Here is a 21,850-nt window from a genome sequence, read left to right on the forward strand (position 1 = left end):
ACTCAAGTCAGATACAGATTTTGCAGGAGCTTATTTTCAATGTGCTGTGATGACATATAAAATGTTTCCTATATAGATTCATACAACAAAAACTAGAGAGAGCTACTCCAGCTGAGCGACAGATGGTATTTAATGAAATTCTACAAGCAGCCTATCAATTAATGACAGATGTTTTTGGAAACTATGTTATACAGAAATTTTTTGAGGTAAGCACATATACATATTTGTACATCCAACTATATTGCTGAATGCGTAGAAAAGTTCAGAAAGTTGGGTAAGAGTCATTTTCATATAAAAATATATGCACTTGGGAAAAAATATTTTGCAAAGTATGTATCTGATAAAGATTTCATATCCAGAATATATAAAGAACTCCTAAAACTCAACAAGAGAAAGACAACCGTATTAAAAAATGGACAGGAGAGGGGTACCTGGGTTGCCCAGTTGGTTGAGCATCTGACTTGGGCTCAGGTCATGATCTCACGGTTTGTGAGTTTGAGCCCCACGTTGGGCTCCATGCTGTTAACTTTGTTCCCGCTTTGGATACTCTGCCCATACAGAGAGAGCTTGTACTCTCTCAAAGATAAACATTAAAATAATGTAACAGACAGGAGGAGCACCTGGCTGGCTCAGTTGGTGGAGCATGTGACTCTTGATCTCAGGGTTGTGGGTTTGAGCCCCATGTATAGAGATTACTTTCAAAAAAAAAAAAGAAAAGAAAAAACAAAAAAGAAAAATGGACAGAGGACCTGAATAGACATTTCTCCTCAGAAGATATACATGTAGCCAAGAAGCACATGAAAAGAAGCTCAACATTCTTAGTCATTAGGGAAATGCAGATCAAAACCACAGTGAGATTCTACGCTACATCTACTAGGATGGCTTTAGAGGGCCGGGGGGAATAACAAATGTTGGTGGAGATTTGGAGAAATTGGAACCTCATACGTTGTTGGTAGTAATGTAAAATGGTGCAGCTGTTGTGAAAAAGTTTGGCAGTTCCTTCAAACTTTTCTTTTTTTGAGAGAGAGCATGTGTGAGCAGGGAAAGGGACAGAGGGAGAGAGAGAATCCCATGCAGGCTCCATGCCCAGTGGAGGTGGCATGAGGCTCAGTCTCATGACCTTGAGATCATGACTTGAGCCCAAATGAAGAGCTGGACACTTACCCACCTGAGCCACCCAGGCACCTCGGCAGTTCCTTAAAAAAAAAAAAAAACTAAACATAAAAATTACCTTACAATCCAGCAATTCCACTCCTGTATACCCAAAAGAATTGAAAACAAGGACTCAAACACCGTTTGTTTCCGCATTATTCACAGTAGCCAAAAGGTGGAAACAACCTATATGTCCAACAGATGAATGGATAAATGTGGTGTATGCATACAATAAGAATGTTATTCAGCCATGAGGAATAAAGTTCTGTTACATGCTACATCATGGATGAAGCTAAGTAAAATAAGCCAGATGTAAAAGGACAAACATCATAGTGTTTTTCTTATATGAGATAGCTAGAACAGCCAAATTGATAGGGGCATAAAGTAGATTAGGGTTTACCAGGTGCTGAGGGGGGGTGGGGGGGTTACTGCTTAATGTATGCAGTGTTTCTGTTTGAGGCAACGGGAATGATTTGGAAACAGTTTGTAGTGATAATTGCACAACATTGTGAATTAATGCCATTGAATTATGCACTTAAAAATGGTTAAAATGACATTTTATGCTATATATTTTATCACAAAAATATTTTTAAAATATATGGGCCTACTTTAAATGAGAAGTTTAGTAGTAATCTGATTAATATTTGAAAATATAAAGCATTGAGAGTAAATCTTAGATGAAGAAATTAGTGATAATAGTATAGTCTTTATTTACATTTGTTAGATGTGTCATGTATTTTGTATTTTATCTAATTTTCAGTTTACAACTAAGTATCTCTGTTTTAGTTTTACTTAAGTTTCCTCCACAGTTACATCAGAATATAGTTTGTCTGAATGTAATTTCGTCTGAATGCATGGTCAGAAGTTCATTACGTTAAAGATGAGGGGATTTTATTTGTTTAAAATGAAATGTAATGCTGTTTACTTTAAAAGAATTACAGGTGATTAATATATTAGTAAAAAGGAAATTTTAGATAATGAGACTTAACCCCCCCATAAAAGCAATGCAGTTATTTCAGGCAGTTCTGGATTTATCTTAATTAGCTTTTACCTAAGTCCTCTTCCCTACATGATTACAAATTGTGATATTTTAAAAATAGAATGAATAGGCCGCAAACAGTGGGTTATTCAGGTTTAACAAAATTAATATAATGGTTATTTTTATTAATACTGATTTCTTTTCTATCAGTTTGGGAGTTTGGATCAAAAATTAGCTCTCGCCACTCGTATTCGTGGGCATGTTCTGCCTTTAGCCTTGCAGATGTATGGCTGTCGTGTTATCCAGAAAGCTCTGGAGTCTATTTCATCTGACCAGCAGGTAATTGTAAGTTAAGACAAACTTTTTGTATTTTATTCAGTTTTGAAATTATTACTTTATATTTCCCCAATTAGAATAAAATACTTTAAATAATCTGTCTCAAACAGTACGTTTTAATTACATATTATACTATAGATCTTTGATCTGTCCTCTTCATTCTCTTCAACATCTCTTCATCTTTAAATGAAGATAATTTGAGGGCCTGCTGTGTGGGAAGCAAAATGCTACACTTGCTTATTTGATTTCCTGTAGTATCAGGAATACCTTTATTGTTTCCAAAACGTATTTGGATTGAACCACTTCTTTTTTTTTTTTAACTTTTTTTAAATGTTTGTTTATTTTTGAGAGAGAGACAGAGACAGACACAGAATCCAAAGCAGGCTCCAGTCTCTGAGCTGTCAGAGCCCGTCGCAGGGCTCAAACCTATGAACTGGGAGATCGTGACCTGAGCTGAAGTCGGACACTTAACCAGCTGTGCCACCCAGGCGCCCCAGATTGTACTACATTTATAACCACAAGAATAAAATTTTCTTTTTTCAATACAGTGCTTTTTTTTTTTTTTTTTTTTTTTTTAAATTCCAGTTCACATAAAAACATAACGCTTCACAATTTGTGTGCCATCCTTGCACAGGGGCTATACTAGTCGCTGTACCATTCCACTTTTTTTTTTTTTTTTTTTTTAATGTTTGTGTTTGAGAGAGAGCGTGACTTGGGCAGGAGCAGAGAGAAAGGGAGACACAGAATCTGAAGCCAGCTCCAAACTCTGAGCTGTCAGCATAGAGCCTGATGTGGGGTTCGAACTCATGAATCATGAGATCATGACCTGAGCTGAAGTTGGATGCTTAACCAACTGAGCTACTCAGGTGCCCCTGTACCATTCCACTTTTTTTTTTTTAATTTTAATGTTTATTCATATTTGAGAGAGAGAGAGTGTGAAAGTGAGCACAGGGGAGAGGCAGACACAGAATCTGAACTGGGCTCCAGGCTCTGGGCTGTCAGCATAGAGCCCGACAACGGGGCTCAAATTCAGAAGCTGTGAGATCATGACCTGAGCTGGTGTTGAATGCTTAACCGATTGAGCCACCCAGGTGCCCCACCATTCCACTTTTAGTGTATATGCTGCTGAAGCAAGCACAGGTAAAAAAATTTTGTTTTATTTTTTCCATAAATCATGAATAAGACATTTTAATGAGAAAAAAAATCTTAATCTTATGTTTCTATTCTAAGACACTCAAAACTAGTTTTCCCTGCCTATCCTTTTTTTTTTTTATGTTTTTTTTTAACGTTTTATTTATTTTTTGAGAGACAGAGAGGGACAGAGCATGAGCGGGGGAGGGGTAGGGAGAGAGGGAGTCACAGAATCCAAAGCAGGCTTCAGTCTCTGAGCTGTCAGCACAGAGCCCAACCCGGCGCTTGAACTCACGAACCGTGAGATCATGACCTGAGCCGAAGTTGGACATTTAACCGACTGAGCCACCCAGGCACCCCTCTGCCTGTCCCTTTTAGCTGCAACTTTATTTATAACATGCAAGAAAGACCAGTTTAAAGATTTTTTTTTTTTTAAAGCTTAAACCTTTTTTTTTTTTAAAAAAGGTTAAACAACCAGGCTAGCAAAAAGGTACTCAATACATACTTTCCTTATATCAAACAAGCTAATATTTTAGTACAGTGTAACTACAAAATGTATAAAATAGAGATATGTTCACAAAGGAAACACTATAGGCTCAGAACAGATTTCAAAAAACATGCTCTTCTCATTGGTTATAGTAACTCTAAAATGATTGTAATGTTGAATCGGACTTAGTTTACAAAAAAGTCACACACACACAAAGTATATATGTATATGTACATATGTATATATATATAAAGTCCCCAAGAACTATGGTTCCTGTAAAATACTAATAGCCAGGTACTAGTGTATAAAATGTGAAGTTCTGGGGTTCCTGGGTGTCTCAGTCGGTTAAGCATCCAACTTCGGCTCAGGTCATGATCTCATGGTCCGTGAGTTCAAGCCCCGCGTCGGGCTCTGTGCTGACAGCTTGGAGCCTGAAGCCCGCTTCAGATTCTGTGTCTCCGTCTCTCTCTCTCTGCCCCTCCCCCATCCATGCTCTGTCTCTCTCTGTCTCAAAAATAAACAAACATTAAAAAAAATTAAAAAATAAAATGTGAAGTTCTGATATTGTATTCATTTTTAGGAAATAAAAGAAAATCCAAAACCATTTTCATTACTGTTGAAAGTCAGATATGGTAAAAAGTAACTTAGCTATGGCCACTGTCAACTATGTACAGCTATATTTAAATTGAGCGGACAAGTGGATACAAAGCTTGTCAACTGGGGACTGACACAGTTAAGAGAACTGTACTGGGTCTAGGAGAGGTCTGAAGACGTGAAACCACCCATCTACATAATTCACATTTCTGCCCCAGCATTACCCTCCCCCATAAGGTTTCACAAAATGCCAGTGCCCAGCAGGAATCATAATGCTGCAAGGTAAGAGTTTCCCCAGACTTCTTTGATGTTGGCCTATAGGAGAATATTAAGCATGCGTCGGCTAAACAAAGCAGTCAACCCACCCATCTGGAAAACTGTGGTGCACGGTTTCCTTCCATTCTGGTTGTACTAGAAAGTACTCCAGTTTTTAAATGGAGCCAGATTTATATGTTAGCTCTGTAAAATATTGAGCTACTGTAGCAGCAAATATGAAAGTACAGAAACAAAACCAGTTTTATTTAAAAATTTATTTCTGTGACCTTAAAACAATCTTTTCCTTCTTATCTGTTTCCTGTAACCAGACATCAATTTCTTCAAAGGATAAAAAATTTAAAGCCAGTTGCATTCTATATGCCAATTAGAAATTATACACATAAAGTTCTTAAAACTTTCATTCAATAGGAAATTAACCTAAGAATTCTGTTAACAAGATTCACGATTCTTTAAAGAGAAAAGAGAACACCTGTAAATGGGAATATATCAAATTTTTGGATGGAAGAAGTCTTATTTTAAATCAAAAAAGGACTGATGTAATTCCAATCATACTCTGGGAGTTTTTTGGTAATTCATCAAAATAATTTTTAAAATTATTTGAAATAGACAAGAATATTAAGAGTTTGAGAGTAAATGCTGATCTGCTAGATTTTTGAAAATAAATTGTGAAGCATCACTAATTAGTGTGGGTTTCATGTGAAATTAAGCAGACCTTAGGAATGAAATTTATAACCCTAAATAGATAACTATTTTCTGTGTAACTAGCTTATGTATTACAATGAAACACAGAGTAAAGGAAATAATTATTTCTTTAAAGGTATCAGTAATTAATAAATTTGGAAAGAGATCAGCTTTGATTCTCCACCCACATATATTATTGTATAATAAATCCCAGAATTAAAAACAGTCATAACATGTATGGATGAATATGTTTGTATGTGTGCATTAATCACACCATTGAAAATTTGTGAGAAAATAGCATTACTCTGGAGGAAATCCTGAGTTTTAGAATAATTGAAGATATGTCACAATGGAACAAGATGAACAGATTTTGATTATTGTAGATGCTTACACAAATGCTTGATCCTAAGTCTCAAACTGGTATAGATAAAGATATTTTGGGCATGCCAGGGTGGCTCAGTTGGTTGAGCTTTCAACTTCTGCTCAGGTCATGATCTCGCTGTGCCCTGTGATGGGCTCTATTATGACAGCTCAGAGCCTGGAGCCTGCTTCGGATTCTGTGTCTCCCTCTCCCTTTCTCTCCCCCTCCCTTGCTCATGCTCTGTCTTTCTTTCTCTCTCTCAAAAATGAATAAACGTTAAAAAAAAATTTTTTTTTAAATAAAGATATTTTAAAGAATGAGATCTTGTCAATTGCAGTAACATGGATCAACCTAGAGGGTATTATACTAAGTGAAATCAGTCAGAGAAAGGACAAATACTGTACCTATGATTCCAGTTATATGTGGAATCTGATAAACAGAACAACAGACTCTCAACTACAGAGAACAAGTTATTGTGTGGATAGCAGGATGGGGAGGCAATAGGTGAAAGGGATTAAGAAGTATAAACTTCCGGTTATAAAATTTAAGTCACAGAGATGAAAAGTGCACCATAGGGATTATAGTCAATAATGTAATAACGTTGTATGGTGACTATACCTTATTGTGGTGCACATTGTGTAATGTGTATGATTGTTTAATCACTGTTGCACACCTGAAAGTAATATAACATTGTTGGTTACACTTAATAAGTAAATAATAAAGGCTTTAAATGTCTTTAATACTTGAAAATATAAAGCACTGGGAATAAGCCTTAGAGAAACCTGTTAATAATGGTATTGTTTGGATTGTAAACTAAGTAACATTTTATTTTGTTATTTAGTTTATAGTTAAACATCTGTGTTGTATTTTGGCTTAACAGAATTTCTCTACAGTTATTCAGTAGGTAGTAGGGAACTGGGAGTAGTAGGTACCTGGGAGTTCTTTGGGTGAGAAAGATTGTAAATGTGAAAACCTTACGAGTAAGCAAAGAAATACACATGAAAGGGTCATTTTTCCTGGTTAAATGTACAAAAATCTAAAATTTCCCAAAGATTTGTCCCTGAAGAAAGTATCACATAATAAAGAAAAGTTATATTAAATGAGTTCTTTAATATAAGCTCATTAAAAAAAGAATTAAAATGTCTGATTTCTTCCTATCATTGAGATAATATGTGAAAGTCACATAGCCCTTAAGTGCTCAATTCCTTACCCTTTCCCATGCACTTAATAGACTCATGTGGGTATTAAAAATTATTTGAAGGAAAGGGAGTGCTAAGCAGAGAAAAAGTATAGAATTTGGAATTATTTGTATATGTATATTATAGTCAGCTGAGAAAGTTGTGTGGAAGGTATACAAAGTGAAGAAAGTCATTTAAATATGGCAGGTTCAGGATCCCTAGGTTATTTTTTAACAAGTGTCATTTACATTGCAGTCCTACGAAATGTTTTGGTAACCATCTCAATTTCTGTTTGGAGGGGCAGGGAGTATGGATTTTAAACTTTGATATCTAAAATATTGCCGACACATTTTTGAGTATACTTTTGTACTCTTTCTAATCCTGTTAACGTTTCTTGATGAGGTAATTTTTTAAATGTCTTCTTCTCTTTGCAGAGTGAAATGGTAAAGGAGCTAGATGGTCATGTACTCAAATGTGTGAAAGATCAGAATGGAAACCATGTTGTACAAAAATGTATTGAATGTGTTCAGCCACAGTCACTACAGTTCATCATTGATGCTTTCAAAGGACAAGTAAGGTTTATTTTTGTCTTCTGATTAGCAGGGCATTCTTTTAGCATTGGAGTGTTAACACATTTTTCCTAAGTCACAAGATTATAATACCCAGTAATGACAGACAAAAATAGGAGACAAAACTGAATGTACAGTGATTTCTGCCTCTTTAATAGAGTGCGTCAATAGATAGCTTCATTTTTTTGAAGCTGAAATATGTGGAAATAAGAGTTCAGTTGTATTACTTTGTTTTGTTTTTAATTTTTTTTTAATCTTTATTTCTGAGCAAGAGAGAGAGTGTTAGCAAGGGAGGGGCAGAGAGAGGGAGACACAATTCAAAGCAGGCTTCAGGCTTGGAGCTGTCATCACAGAGGCCAATGCAGGGCTTGAACTCATTATCCGTGAAATCATGACCTGAACTGAAGTCAGACCCTTAACTGACTGAGCCACCCAGGCACCCCATCAATTGTATTACTTTGGGATCACAGCTATTAGAATTAGAAACCCAACAGTGTTCTCCAGATTTTCAGGGAGAAGTAAAGGAGGGAAGAAGACTTAAGACTGTACAGTAAAACACAGAAAATAAATATCAATTAGTAACTAATACATATCTGGTTAGGTTCCTTTTGATCAAAATATCTGTTAGCTCCTGAATTGAACACCTCACTTTCCAGTCTTTACCAATAGGATGGTAGTCATATTAGAGGTGACTCCCCACCCTTCTATTTTAGATTAATTCAGCATGTCATCAAAAACCTGTCTGCCTCATAGAACTTTCCAGAAATGCCAGATTAAGTAAATGTATTTCTTGCACTTGTCTTAAGGTGTTTGTACTTTCAACTCATCCTTACGGCTGCAGAGTGATCCAGCGCATCCTCGAGCATTGCACTGCAGAGCAGACTTTACCTATCTTAGAGGAACTCCACCAACATACAGAGCAGTTGGTACAGGTATGAACTCCGTAATAGTTGTCAATGTTTGTGTTTCTGACAGTGGTTCAGAATATAGGGAAATGTAATTTTTCCTAAATTGACACACTGTAAAAACACACAGTAAGACAAAAAAGCTTGGTGTATTCTCCTGACTATATACTACTGGATCTTTAGAAAAATAGTATCTTTTTAAAGAATAGTCATTGTTTTTAAGGGGTGACTTAAGGAAAGTAATTTTTAAACATCTGTACTTAGGATCAGTATGGCAATTACGTTATTCAGCATGTCTTGGAACACGGTCGACCTGAAGACAAAAGCAAAATTGTTTCTGAAATCCGAGGAAAAGTCTTAGCCCTGAGTCAACACAAATTTGCCAGGTATTGCAATATTTTCTAATTCCAAGGGTCAGTTCTTTCAACTCTTTTATTAGTAAACAAATGCATGTAGAATATGACATTCAAATATAATGTTTCTTTTAGTAGAGGGAAAAAGCACATACAGACTATTCCTTTTATTCTTGAAGACTCCTCATGACAAATCCATCTGCCTATGTATATTCCATTTTTGAAGTCTGTATTCAGAAAATGATTGGTCTCCCCAAACCTATAAATGCAAATTAGTTTAATGCTTGTTAATGAAAGTCTCAGACCTTACTAATGCCTTAGTCTCTAGTTTCCTCTTTGTAATTTTAATTTTAAGAGGCGTGTAATTACACTTGTGAATATCCAGTATGGGTTCCTCTATAATACTAATTCTTTTTTGTTTGTTTGTTTTTGAAAGTAAAGGGTAAGAGAATACCATCTTCACTCTTTTGTCTTCCAATGTGTTAAGCAAGTTCTTTTAAAACCAAGGGAAATTTACTATAATGGAAAAAGTAACAAAAGTTTTTGTGTCTATACTTGAATTTTTAGCAATGTAGTAGAAAAGTGTGTTACCCATGCCTCCCGTGCCGAGAGAGCTTTACTGATTGATGAAGTTTGCTGCCAGAATGATGGTGCTCACAGTGCCTTATACACCATGATGAAGGACCAGTATGCCAATTACGTGGTTCAGAAGATGATTGATATGGCTGAACCTGCCCAGAGAAAGATAATCATGCATAAGGTAATACAGCTTATAGCACTTAAAATAGATGATTCAATTTGTGTGACTTTCAGGATACAATTTTAACTTCCTAGGTTTTAATTTCCTCATGTGATGTAACTGGAGAAAAAAATCTAAAATCAATGGATAACCTTTGACAAATGTAGGTATGGTGTACCCTTTTATTAAAATTCTTAAAGCAATCTCAATAAAATCAAATTTATTTCTCATCTATTTAACCTGCCTAATTTAGCATTGCCCATCCCCATCTTACTGAGATATATTTGATTTGCCATGATACATGGGTTGAACATTGATTTTAAAATCTAATTAGGTTTTCTCACTAATGTAATGCATTTTTCTAAAGAGAATTTGGGTTTTTTTTTTTTTTTTTTTTTATCTCTGTCTTCTCTCTAGAATCTAGCTCATAAATTTCCATAGGAAAACACTGTTAAAATGAACACTAGATGTGAGGGTTCTGTGTGGTTCATTCGGAAACTTGATTCTGGCTGTGGTCATGATGTCACAGTTCATGGGATCCAGCCCTGCATTGGGCTCTGTGCTAACAGCACAGAGCCTGCTTGGGATTATCCCTCTCCCTCTGCCCCTTCCCTGGTCGTACATGTGCTCGCTCGCTCACTCCAAAGAAAAACTTTAAAAAAAAAAAAAAAAAAAAAAAAAAAAAACCCACTGGAAGAAATACTATATATATACTCCATGTTTTTGTAAATTTATTCATTAAGAAACCGGGGACAGATACATAAGTTCTTTGGACCTCTTGTCGTATAGAGAGAAGTAGATCATAATTTTTTTTTTTTACCTTTTTAAAATTTAATATTTCTGCTTAAAAGTATATACATAGAAAAATTGTCAGTCTTCTTTTTAACAATTACATTAACCACTATCATCTTTATGACATTTGGATTGTTTCCAGGTTTTTAACTGTCATAAGCAGTGCTGTATGTGAATGTCTTTGCGTGATTAACTGTTTTGTAGGATAAATTCCTAGATGTGGAATTGTGGGGCAAAGTATGTAAACATTTTACATGTTGATAGACACAGCCAGGTTTTGCTTTAAAAAAATCTGTACATGTTTGCACATCTATCCAAGATATAATAAGAATGCCTGTTTTGCCATCATCTCATCAATACCAGTTGTTATTTATAAAGTTTTTGCCAGTCTGTGTGGAAGATAATGATATGATTCTAATGAGTAGTTTCATTTACATTTTAAAAACTATTAGTGAGATTTTGAACAATTTAAAATCACACATCACACATCTGATTGCTCATTTATGTCTTTTGCTCTATTTTCCCTATTGAATTTTTGTCTCCAACTTAAGCTAGAAAATTCTGCCTTCATCAACTTTTAAAGAACTTAATAATTCACTAGTGATGCTTCCCTGCTATGTTTGGAGCCCCGTCTACTATTTGCATTTGTAACAGTTTAGAAGTAGTGGTTTGTTTATTCATTGGACAGTTTTGAGAGTGTAATTGGAGAGATTGAGTAGGATGAACTACTTTCGAAAACAACTTTTCTTTAAAGGATTTGTATATTAAAATTCCAGTTATTCTTTCTAAGTCACCCAGATTTAGGAGTGCTTTTTTAAGAAGCCAGAAACCAAAGTCACTTAGATTTACTAAGCAGATTATTTATTTTTCAGATTCGACCTCACATTACTACTTTGCGCAAATACACATATGGGAAGCATATACTGGCCAAGTTGGAAAAATATTATTTGAAAAATAGCCCAGATCTAGGGCCTATTGGAGGACCACCAAATGGAATGCTGTAAAGGAAAGAGAAAGAAGATGATGTAACCATGTGAAAAGAATGTTTCTTTTGTGAATTATCAAAACACAACTCAACTATGAATCTTCAAATTTTTTTTTAAAGCAAAACTATTTATTGACTTTATTCATCCATTTGTAAATTTTTTAAGGTTCTTGTGTATATTTGGGGGGTGGGGGTGGTGAATTATAAATTATATTCAGCCCTGAGTGGAGACCTATCAGATTGGATTGCTGGCAAAGCACAGAATGCCTGTATATGATGTAACTATCAAAAAAAAAGCTGTCACATATTTTGTAAATTTTTACCTTGTAAAGTCACAAAAAATAGTTTTTAAAGGAAAAAGTACAGTATTCTTTTAATAAACTGGCTTGCAGTCTGGTAGGTCTACGGACCCCATAGCACAACAGGTTTATAGAGATGTATATAGAAATATAGTCCTTATTTTTTTTTTTTTTTGTCCTTTGTGTGAAGCCTTTTATAACCAATTAACAATCAACTGCATAAATATTATTAATATTTTAAAAAGAAAGTTAAGTTGTATTTTGGTAATTCACAAACTATCATGCAAATAAAATCTCTGCAAGTAAGTTAAGAATTAAATGATTTGAGATGAAAGAACTTACATTATTTACAATGGATATGGTTTTAATACAAATACTGCCCTAAAATGTCTCTGGCAATGTACAGAAGTATTGTATATACTTACATATGTAATTGTTGTAAGAGGTAAGAAAAAGAATCATGGTGACACTTCCATTCAGTTAAGTGCACTAAATGAAAAGTTAAGTCCCATTTTAACTTTTCAGTTTGGTTTGCAATCTGAGAAAGAGTAGAAATTTGTATATTGTTTTGCTTATAGGATTACAAGGACATGTTGAGGAAGTGTTGAGCTTTATTTTGCTTTTTCATAGTAGACTTTGCAAAAGTAGGAACCAGATAGAGGTGAAAAGGGGCCACTGAAAAGTGAATTTGATAGCTCAACATTTAAGCATGACTACATATTCAGATAGCTTTTTTTGCTTCCTATAAATATATGCATTGTGTGTGTAGTAATAGATGTAAGTTTACACTTTAAAAGCAAATCTTGTTTCAATGTTTATTATAAAAGCCTTGCTAATTTAGTAGTGATGCTTTCCTTGGTTGTACAGGTGTACATTTGTAAACCTTCATGCTGTAAATGGAATTTGTTTTATCTCTTTGGGAAACATTTGCATTTTAGTGTACATTTATGTCCCTGCCCTATTTGACCTGGCATATAGTGTTGTATAATGTAAATTTATTTCTCCAAATCGAGAGTGATTTTTTAAAAATTTTTTATCTTTATATGGTTTCAGAAGTATGAACCAGCTTTCTTTTTATTATTGTGGGAAACATTTTCTTTTATAACATAGTTGTTGACTCTGTTAATATGGACATACTAGGATTTGGATCACTTTCAAGAAGTCAGGGTATTGTGCATAATAGAAAGTATTGGACTGAGATTTTTGGTTACCATGGAGGCCAATGCTTTTTCCATCTTATTAAATGTGATGTGACTTTTTTCTTTGTACAGAAGAGTACTGTATTTTTGAATAGCCTATTCCCAAGTAAGAGCAAATCTGTATGATAACATTTTTTTCTCTGGACATAGGACATAACAGTAACATGATGTACATTTACAAGCGGCCTTATGTACATTTCCCAACAATCTTTTTAAGGCAAAATTGTGACCATATGTGTATAATTAAAATCGTTTTTAATCCTTTGCCTATGAAAATATTTTGGAAAAAAAAACTTGCTTTGTATATTCAGTTTCTGAAAGATAAAGAAAGTGCTTTGTATTTTGTTGAAGTCAGTATTTTGTATAAAACCATTTATGTTGACCCACTTCTGTTTAGTGCTGACAACTAATGAACCATGCTATCTCTTTCGATTGAACATGTAAAGGATTTTTTTATTAGAAGTCTGCAGAAGAAAAGCATTCTTCTGAGCACAATATTGAATATAAAGGTTTTATCACTTAGCTGTTCTTATCATGAACCTAAAAATAATGGCATAAAGTTTGGGGTGCCAGGCATACTTTTTCATGTTTGACTTTGAGTTATTCTAGTTTTCTAACCCAACATTCCATGTTGAGTCCATTAAATCCAACCACTTGTCACTGTCCCCTCTCATAGTCCTACTGGTTCATCAGCATGTCCCAGTCAACAGTGGCAGTGCTCCCCCCCCCCCCCATACAAAACTGCTCTTTTCCCGTCCTACTTTGTTTTGCCAGCCTCAGAGTGTCTTGGCCCTGTGTCGAACTTTTGCTCCCAGTATCCACTCACAGTCGTGAGCTGATCATGATCCAAATCGTCCTTGTTGGAGATTGATAGTGACTTTCCTGGATTTGCACAGTTGAATTCCTGGCTTTCCTTTGTCCTGCAAACTTAGAAAGTCTTGGGGATAGCTGGGAAACTGAACCTTCTTCTTGGGGTTTTGATGTTCCCATGTATCCCAGTGTTGACAACCCAATCTTCCCAATACTTTGGGGCCTATTCTAGAAAAATATCTGTTATTCTAGAAATTTTACAGTCTGCCATTTTGGTGCCCACCTCTCTGATTCCACCATTTAATAAGTTGGCATGGAGTTTTGCTAAACTCTGACATTTCAGAATAAAGAAACTTTAATTGGGCAGAACCACTTAGACTTCACTCTTGAGTGTCTCCTTTTGATAATGGATTGTTTCTGGACCAGTTTGTCTAAGTCCTGGCTCTTCTTGGTTCATATGAAATAATGTTATCTTCACTTTGTATATTATGTATAAATTAGAAAATGAAAAATGTGTGAATAACATTGTATGAAATAAACCTGGTCTTGTGTTTTTCTCTAGATAAAATACCCTTCTGTACCTCAATTATAATTCAGATTGCCCATTCAAGTTTACTCTGATTTAAGGAAAAGAAAATATTTTTATCCCATGGATGCTAATCTGGGGCTACTGATTACCCTGATGATATTCATGTCTTTGATTAGTATTCAGGATCTCTAATTACATAGAGTGATTACACACTTCATAGGATGAAACTTTTAGCCTGTTTACTTGATAAAATGATACTTCTTCAAGGTTGTTTTCAGGATTAAATTAAATCACTTATCTTTACCTATAGGTGTTTGTTTCCTTTCCACATGAACTTTTAGAAACAGTGTTGTTTAAAGGAGAAGTGCAGTTTGCGTTCAGGCATGGATTTGGAATTTACCTGGTGATTCATAAACTTTGTGAACTTGTGTGTGTTAACTGATGTAAGGCTCAATGCCACATCTGTACCATGGGTAGTACTACTTAGGTCACTGATTTTAAGAATTGAGAATATCTTAAATAGATACATAGAACCCAATTCTCAACTAATGCTGATACTATTTCCATTCCCCTCTCCCTTCTATAGCTGTTTATTTTAAGCCATACAGATAATTTGATAGAATCCAGAGCAGAGGTCTACATAAAAATACATGGGAAAAGGAATTTTCATCATACACATTGTGCCAGTTTTAATTGTATCTTCGTCTGGTTCTGTTCTGAGCTAAAAGCAATCCTTCTGGAATTGTTGACCTATCCCACATTGTAGTGTTGAAATTAAAAGACCCTTGAAGAAATAAATATTACATCCTCCCACACTAGCTTACTGACCAAAGAAAAGTTTCCTAAATTGACCTTGGCAGTAGTTGTTCTATTTGCCCTCCTGACAGTGATTTTTTCAGGAAGGTTGGGGTTCGGGGGGAGAAGGGCAGAGGAACCCCAGAGGAGCAGTGTTCACAGTCTGTTTTATCTAGCTAACTTTAAAGGGCCTAACTGATGTGATTTGGATGCTCCAGACGGTAAATTCCTGTGAACACAAGTGAGAAGGCCGGGAGCATGGTGTCACCAAGGCTCACTTCTATCTAGGAGGCTGCAGGGCACGAGGGGGTCTCCATTTTCCGGTCCCTAGGGTGAGTGTAGGTTGTGTAATCTTGGGCAAACTTAACCCTTTAGGCTTCTGTGTTACCATCTGTAAAGTAGGAATACTGTCCTGATTGCCCACAGAACCTTGAATCTGAGGAGTACTTGACAGTAAGAACCGACGAGAACTGTAAGACACATCCTACAGGAAGCTCAGAACTGGGTGGAAGTTTTATTGAATGTCATTTCCTCCATATCCTGTAGACAATTTCTCATTTCTTCTAGGTTTCAATCACAGAACTTGTTTTTCTCTAAATATTTACCAGGAACTTAAACCCTGTATTCCATTTGGTAGTTGAAGGAAGAAATTGGCTAGGTTGAGATTAATTCAAGTTTTCTTGGGCATCCAAGTGTAATGGTTCAGGGTCTGGACTCTGGAATTAGGTTTCCCAGATTCCAAATCTTTAGCTTTACGTAGTTAGGCAAATGACTTCATCTTTTAAACCTCAGTTTCCTGATGTGTAGGTAACAGAAGTGAGACCTCCCTCCTAAAATTGTGAGAATTGGATAAGATAGGTTCTGTGCAGAGGCAGTGAGTGACTCCTAGTGAGTTAACAAAACTGTTGGGGGCTGGGAGAATATTTAAAAAAAAAATTTTAAGTTTATTTTCAGAGTGCAAGCAGGTACAAGGTAGAGGGATAGAATCCCAAACAGGGTCTGCACTGTCAGTGCTGAGCCCGTCGCGGGGCTTGATCCCAGGAACTGTGAAATCAACCTCAACAGAGATCAAGAGTTGATCGCTTAACCAACTGAGCCACCCATGTTCCCTAATTGATTTAAAAGTAGCTTTGCCCTGATATGTCCAGCTTCCAGGATGATAATAAGGAGTTGTCACATCCTTGAGCAGTGGAGTGACAGGTGCAGTGCTATAGAGGACTTGCCCACAAGTTGGGCAAAGCTGTGGAAGTAGTGGGAAACTGGAGAGAGGCCAAAGTCGGCAGTGGGAATTCCAGTTAGGAGTTCCATCACACGGCCAGCTCCCACCACACCTAAGTCTCACCCGAGGCCTTTTATGGGAAGAAGCCCTGAAAAGATGGGTCTCAACACCTGGTGGGTCCCTTGTACAGCAGGGGCTAGGAGGAAAGTGTGTGGACCGCCCTGGAGGAGAAGGGGGATGTTTGGGAGCCTTCCCTGCCCCCACTTTGAAAGTCCCATTGTGACCTCCAGGACACGTTCAGTTGAATAGAATGTACGAGGTTTCACTGAAGAGAATTCGAAAAGGCCAAAAATGTATCTTAGAAATACATCTATTTAGACATATATCTTAGACACGTTTAAAATACACTTCTTAACTCCTAGGTTAAAGAACTAAACTAATTTGGAATAAACCATTTGGGCCAACTTCAAAATGAGTAATAGTGCTATATATCAAAACTTGGGAGATTTGGGCCAAAGACCAGAGAAAAAATATTTAGCAAAGAAAGTCTGACGATAATTTAAGAAGCTAGTAAAATAACAAAATTACCAAAAATGGTAGAAGGGATTAATAATAAACTTCACAAAAAAGGAATAGATTTGATTGGTTAAAAATGAGACATGCTTGGGACGTCTGGGTGGCACAGTCGGTTAAGCGTCAGACTCTTGATCTCAGCTCAGGTTGTGATCTCAAGGTTTGAGTTCAAGCCCTGCCAAGGGGCTCTGCACTGATGACACGGAGCCTGCTTGGGATTCTCTCTCTCTGACCCTCCCCTGCTTGTGTGTTCACTCGCTCGCTCTCTCAAAATAGATAAACATTAAAAAGAAAAACTCTTAAAAAAAAAACAAAACACAAAGTTGAAGGAAGGTCTCACATGGCCTGATATCAAAACCTACAGTAATCAAAACAGTGTTTGCATGTTAACTACACATTGTGATTGATCATTTTGCAATATATACAAATACTGCATGTTATACACCTGAAACTAATATACTGTTATATGTCAATTATACCTCAATTTTTCACAGAAATTTGTGGTACTAGATAAAGACAAACATACAGATCCATAGGAAAGAATAAAGAGCCCAGAAGTAAACCCTTGCATATATGGTCAAGTGATCTTCAATATTGAATGCCAAGAACATGCAATAGGGAAAGGAAATGGTGTTGGGAAAATAAGGATAGCCTCTTGCAAAAGAATGAAGTTGGACCCTTACTTACACCAAACACAAAAATTGGATTAAAGCTCAAAATGGATTAAAGCCCCAAATTAAAGACCTAAAACTATAAAACTCCTAGGAGAAAACATGAGAAAAGCTTCATGGCTTTGGGGTTGGCAATCATTTTTTGCATATGACACTAAAAGTGCAAAGAACAAAGCAAAAACAGATAAGTGAGGCTGCATCAAACTTAAAATCTTATCTGTGCAGCAAAGGGAATAATCCAAGTGGAAAGGCACTGAATGGGGGAAAACGTTTGCAAATCATGTATCTGATAAGGGGTTAATATCCAGAACATAGAAAGAACTACAAGCCAAGAAGAAAAAAAAACCCAACCGGATTAAAAACTCAGCAAAGGAAGTGAATTTCTCCAAAGATGATGTACAAATGTCCAACAAGTTTATGAAAAAAGATGCTGAATATCACTAATCATTAGGTAACCACAAATCAAAGCCACAATGGGATATCACCGATCATGGCTACTGTCAAACAGAAAATAGCAAGTCTTAGGATGTGCATAAACTGGAAGCCTTGTGCCCTGTTGGGAATGTCAAAGGGTGCAGCTGCTATTGTAAACAGTTTGGCGATTACTCAAAATATTAAAAATTACCATATGACTCAGCAATCCTTCTTCTGGGTCTATGTGTTTAAAAGAATTGAAAATAGGGGGTGCCTGGGTGGCTCAAAGCATCCAACTTTGGCTCAGGTCATGATCTCACAGTTCATGAGTTCAAGCCCCACATTGGGGTTGCTGCTGTCAGCACAGAACCCGCTTCAGATCCTCTCGCCTCCTCTCTGCCTCTCCCCTCTCAAAAATAAACATTAAAAGAAAATTGAAGTAGGATTTTGAAGAGATATTTTTGTATGCCTGTGTTCATAGTAGCATTATATACAACGACCAAAAGGTAGAAACAATCTAAGTGTCTATCAATGGACGGATGAATAAACAAAATGTGGTGTATACATACAATGGAATATTGTTCAGCCTTAAGAAGGAAAGAGAGAGGGAGCGCACGCAAGGGAGAGGAGCAGAGGGAAAGAGAATCTCAAGCAGGCTCCATGCCCATGTAGGGCATGGATCCCACAACCCTGGGATCATGACCTGAGCCAAAATCAAGAGCCCACGCTCAACTGACGAAGCCACCCAGGCGCCCCAGGAAGGAGGTTTTGACACAGGCTGCAACATGAATGAACTTGACATTATAGTATGTGACACCACAAAAAGATATACTGTCTGATTCCCCTCATATGAAGTTATTTAAAGTAGTTTATAAAAACAGAACAGTGGTTTCCAGGGACTGGGGGAGAAGTAAACGAAGAGTTACTGTTTAATGGGTGTAGAATTTTAGCTTTGCATGATGAAAAAGTTCTGGAGATCTGCTGCATAACAATGAATGAGTATACTTACTACTGAACTGTACACCTAAAGATGATCAAGATGGCAAAAAAAAAAAAAAAAAGGTTGGGGGGGGGATCAAAGGAAAAAGAGGAGAGTCAAAGATATAACCTTAGGTGCACCTGGGTGGCTCAGTCAGTTGGGTGTCCAACTTCAGTTCAGGTCATGATCTCACAGTTCCTGAGTTCGAGCCCCACATCGGGGGCCTGCTTCGGATTCTGTGTCTCCCTCTTTCTGCCCCTTCCCTGCTCACACTCCGTCTATCTCAAAAATAAAAATAAAGATTAAAAAAAAAAAAAGATACACTCTTAAAGGCATGAGCCCAGACTGTTTAAAGGGCAAGTTTTGTAAATCTTTAAGGAACATATAATTCCTAGTTTATATAAAATTTTACAGAGTGTGGACAACAGTGAAAATTTCCCAGGTTATTCTACAAAACTAAAACAACCTTGGAGTCAAAACAGAACTATAGTGCACACAAGCTATAACCATGAGCTATATTCATTTACGCAGAATTCCTAAGTCATGTGTAAGGAAGTCTTACCATATGACCTATGCTCCTAGCTATTTACCCAAAAATGAGTTGAAAACTTAGGCCCACACGAAAGATGGGACACAGATGTTTACAGCAGCTTTATTCATAACTGCCCAAATTTTGAAGCAAACAAGATGTCCCTCAGTAGGTGAGTGGATAAACAAATGCATACATTCAGACAATGGAATATTAGTCAGCAATAAAAAGAAATGAGCTATCAAACCGTGAAAGGACATGGAGGAAACTGAAATGCATATCGCTCAGTGAAAAGAAGCCCATCGGAAAAGGCTGCATACCAGATTCCAACCATATGATGTTCTGGAAAAGGCAAAACTATGGAGACCGTAAGAAGGTAAAAGGTTGCCAAGAGTTGTGGGGATGGGGCGGGTGGAGAGGAGGGGATCAGTAGATGGAACAGAGGGGATTTTTAAAAATTTCCCCCCAGTGTGGTCATTTCCAGCTGGCAGCGGTTTCACCTGGGGAGAAAACAAGCTGTCCAAGTTAAGGAAGGTCCTTTCCAGTCTCCACGGAGGTCAGTTTTGATCCTGAAATCATGAGCTGGTACCAGAGGCAACAGCAGCAATAGCTGGAAAGTATAAAATACTTGCTCTGTGCCAGGTGTCAGGGGCTCTACATATATTATCCCATCCCCCCTCACAATGGTGTGAGGAAGGGACTAGTCTTAGATGCCTTTTACAGATGACAAAGCTAAGGCTTAGAGGGCTTGTGTGACTTGCCCAGGGAGGCAGGGCCAGAGGTCAACTGCAGTCTCATGCCAGAGCCTCTTGGAAGTCGACTCCCGTAGGGCCCAGGAGGTGGTGAATGTGCTAGAAATGCATACATGTCATGAGTCGTGGCTTTAGCTGGTCCTTGCCACAACGGGATGGCGGTCCAGTGTTACGAGCTCTTCTGATTCTTTTAGAAAATCCGAAATCTGGATTCGTACGTGTGATTTCCTTATGGAGATGTCTCTTTTTAGAAAAGCACTGTAAGGGCAAAACATTTCTACAGGCCAAATGCAGCCCTGGGGGCTGTTTGGTGTGCAACCTCTGATGAGTACAGGGTTTACCTTCTATCTGAGGAGAGAACTTGCCACACGCAGGCACTACACGCACATCCCTGCACCCACATCACACCCTGCCTTCTACGGCCCGGCTGCTGTGAGCTCCTTCCCCTTCAGAGCCCACCCCAGCGTCTCCCCTGGGGCCTTGGAATGCTTAACTTCTCCAACAGTGCTGTTTACCAGGCCTGGTGCCAAGGGGAGTGCTAAGTGCTGTCACAACGAGCTGAGTTCAGAAGGCTTAGGCGCGCCCGGGCCCAGGTCGCAGGGGAGGGGGCTGTGAAGATGAGTTTCTACCCACCTTTCCCAGGTGCACCATCACAGCCCCAGTGCCGCTAACGTGTGCCGGGCACCGTGCTGAACCTTTCACGGTGCTTCTCTCCTTTTACCGTCCCAACACCTCTCTGAGTAGGTACTAGTATGTTCCCAATTCATAGGGGAGCAAATCAAAGCACAGAGAGGCTAAGTTACTTGCTCGAGGCCACACAGCTAAGGTGGTCTAAGAATGTGGAGGAGGAATTACATCTGGTGGCCGCCTGAGATGGTGGGGGCGAGCGAGACAGATGTGGCCCTCAGCTTCCCCGCCCCTAACAACCTCGGCACAAGCGCCCCTTGCTGACACGGGGCTGAGTCAGGGAAAGCCCTTCGGCTTCTCTGAAGCCAGGTCGTTGGGAGGTGGGGACAGGCTGCTGTGGGCCGAGCAGCCCTGCCCCAGGAAGTGGCTCAGGATGAATCAGTCTGGCGGCACCTGGCAGGGTGAGACTGGTTGGCATACCTGCCTGCCTGAGAGCTTCCTGTCCAAGCCTCCAATGAAGGCTGCTGCAGAGGTGGAGCCGGGCAGCACTGCAGCTCTGGACACGTTTATCAAATGAATGAACTACAGCCCACCTTCCTCAAAAAAAAAGCTATCTTTATAGACAAAGAGTCCTCAGGTCTCCCTAGGGTGGTGGTGTGGGTAGCATCAGATGATAAACACGGTCCCCCAAGGGGACGGCTTTGGGGAAGGAACTTTGGTTTGGATGTGGAAATTCCAGTGCTATTTACAGAGGATGTGTTTATTCTCTTTTTTTCTCCTGCTGACATCCTAGCAAATATCAGACTCAACTTCAACGGCAAGCAAAACTATACATCAGAAATGGGCAGGTAGCATAATGGTGAGGCAGGGCGTGGGGATGGCGACAGAGAAGCAGGACGTAGAGTCCAGGACGCTCACAATCCCCCAGACACCCGG

General features: G+C 38.0%; 1 protein-coding gene across 16 annotated transcripts in view; it reads left to right on the forward strand.

Annotated features, from left to right (window-relative positions):
* PUM2 (pumilio RNA binding family member 2) overlaps positions 1-14,662 on the forward strand; it is a 101,873-nt gene extending 87,211 nt beyond the window's left edge. For 10 of the 16 annotated variants that reach the window (XM_045447626.1, XM_045447627.1, XM_045447637.1 and 7 more), the window contains 7 exons: positions 77-206; positions 2,342-2,476; positions 7,610-7,747; positions 8,551-8,676; positions 8,914-9,035; positions 9,570-9,762; positions 11,406-14,662. In XM_045447626.1, the coding sequence (XP_045303582.1) occupies positions 77-206; positions 2,342-2,476; positions 7,610-7,747; positions 8,551-8,676; positions 8,914-9,035; positions 9,570-9,762; positions 11,406-11,537 (976 nt within the window). In that variant the 3' untranslated portion in view covers positions 11,538-14,662. The remainder of the gene's footprint in view (positions 1-76; positions 207-2,341; positions 2,477-7,609; positions 7,748-8,550; positions 8,677-8,913; positions 9,036-9,569; positions 9,763-11,405) is intronic. The other 6 variants (XM_045447628.1, XM_045447629.1, XM_045447633.1 and 3 more) reach the window with 1 other exon arrangement.
* The last annotated feature ends 7,188 nt before the right edge of the window (positions 14,663-21,850 follow it).

The sequence above is a fragment of the Leopardus geoffroyi genome, chromosome A3, assembly GCF_018350155.1.
Source record: "Leopardus geoffroyi isolate Oge1 chromosome A3, O.geoffroyi_Oge1_pat1.0, whole genome shotgun sequence".
Lineage (NCBI taxonomy): Eukaryota > Metazoa > Chordata > Mammalia > Carnivora > Felidae > Leopardus > Leopardus geoffroyi.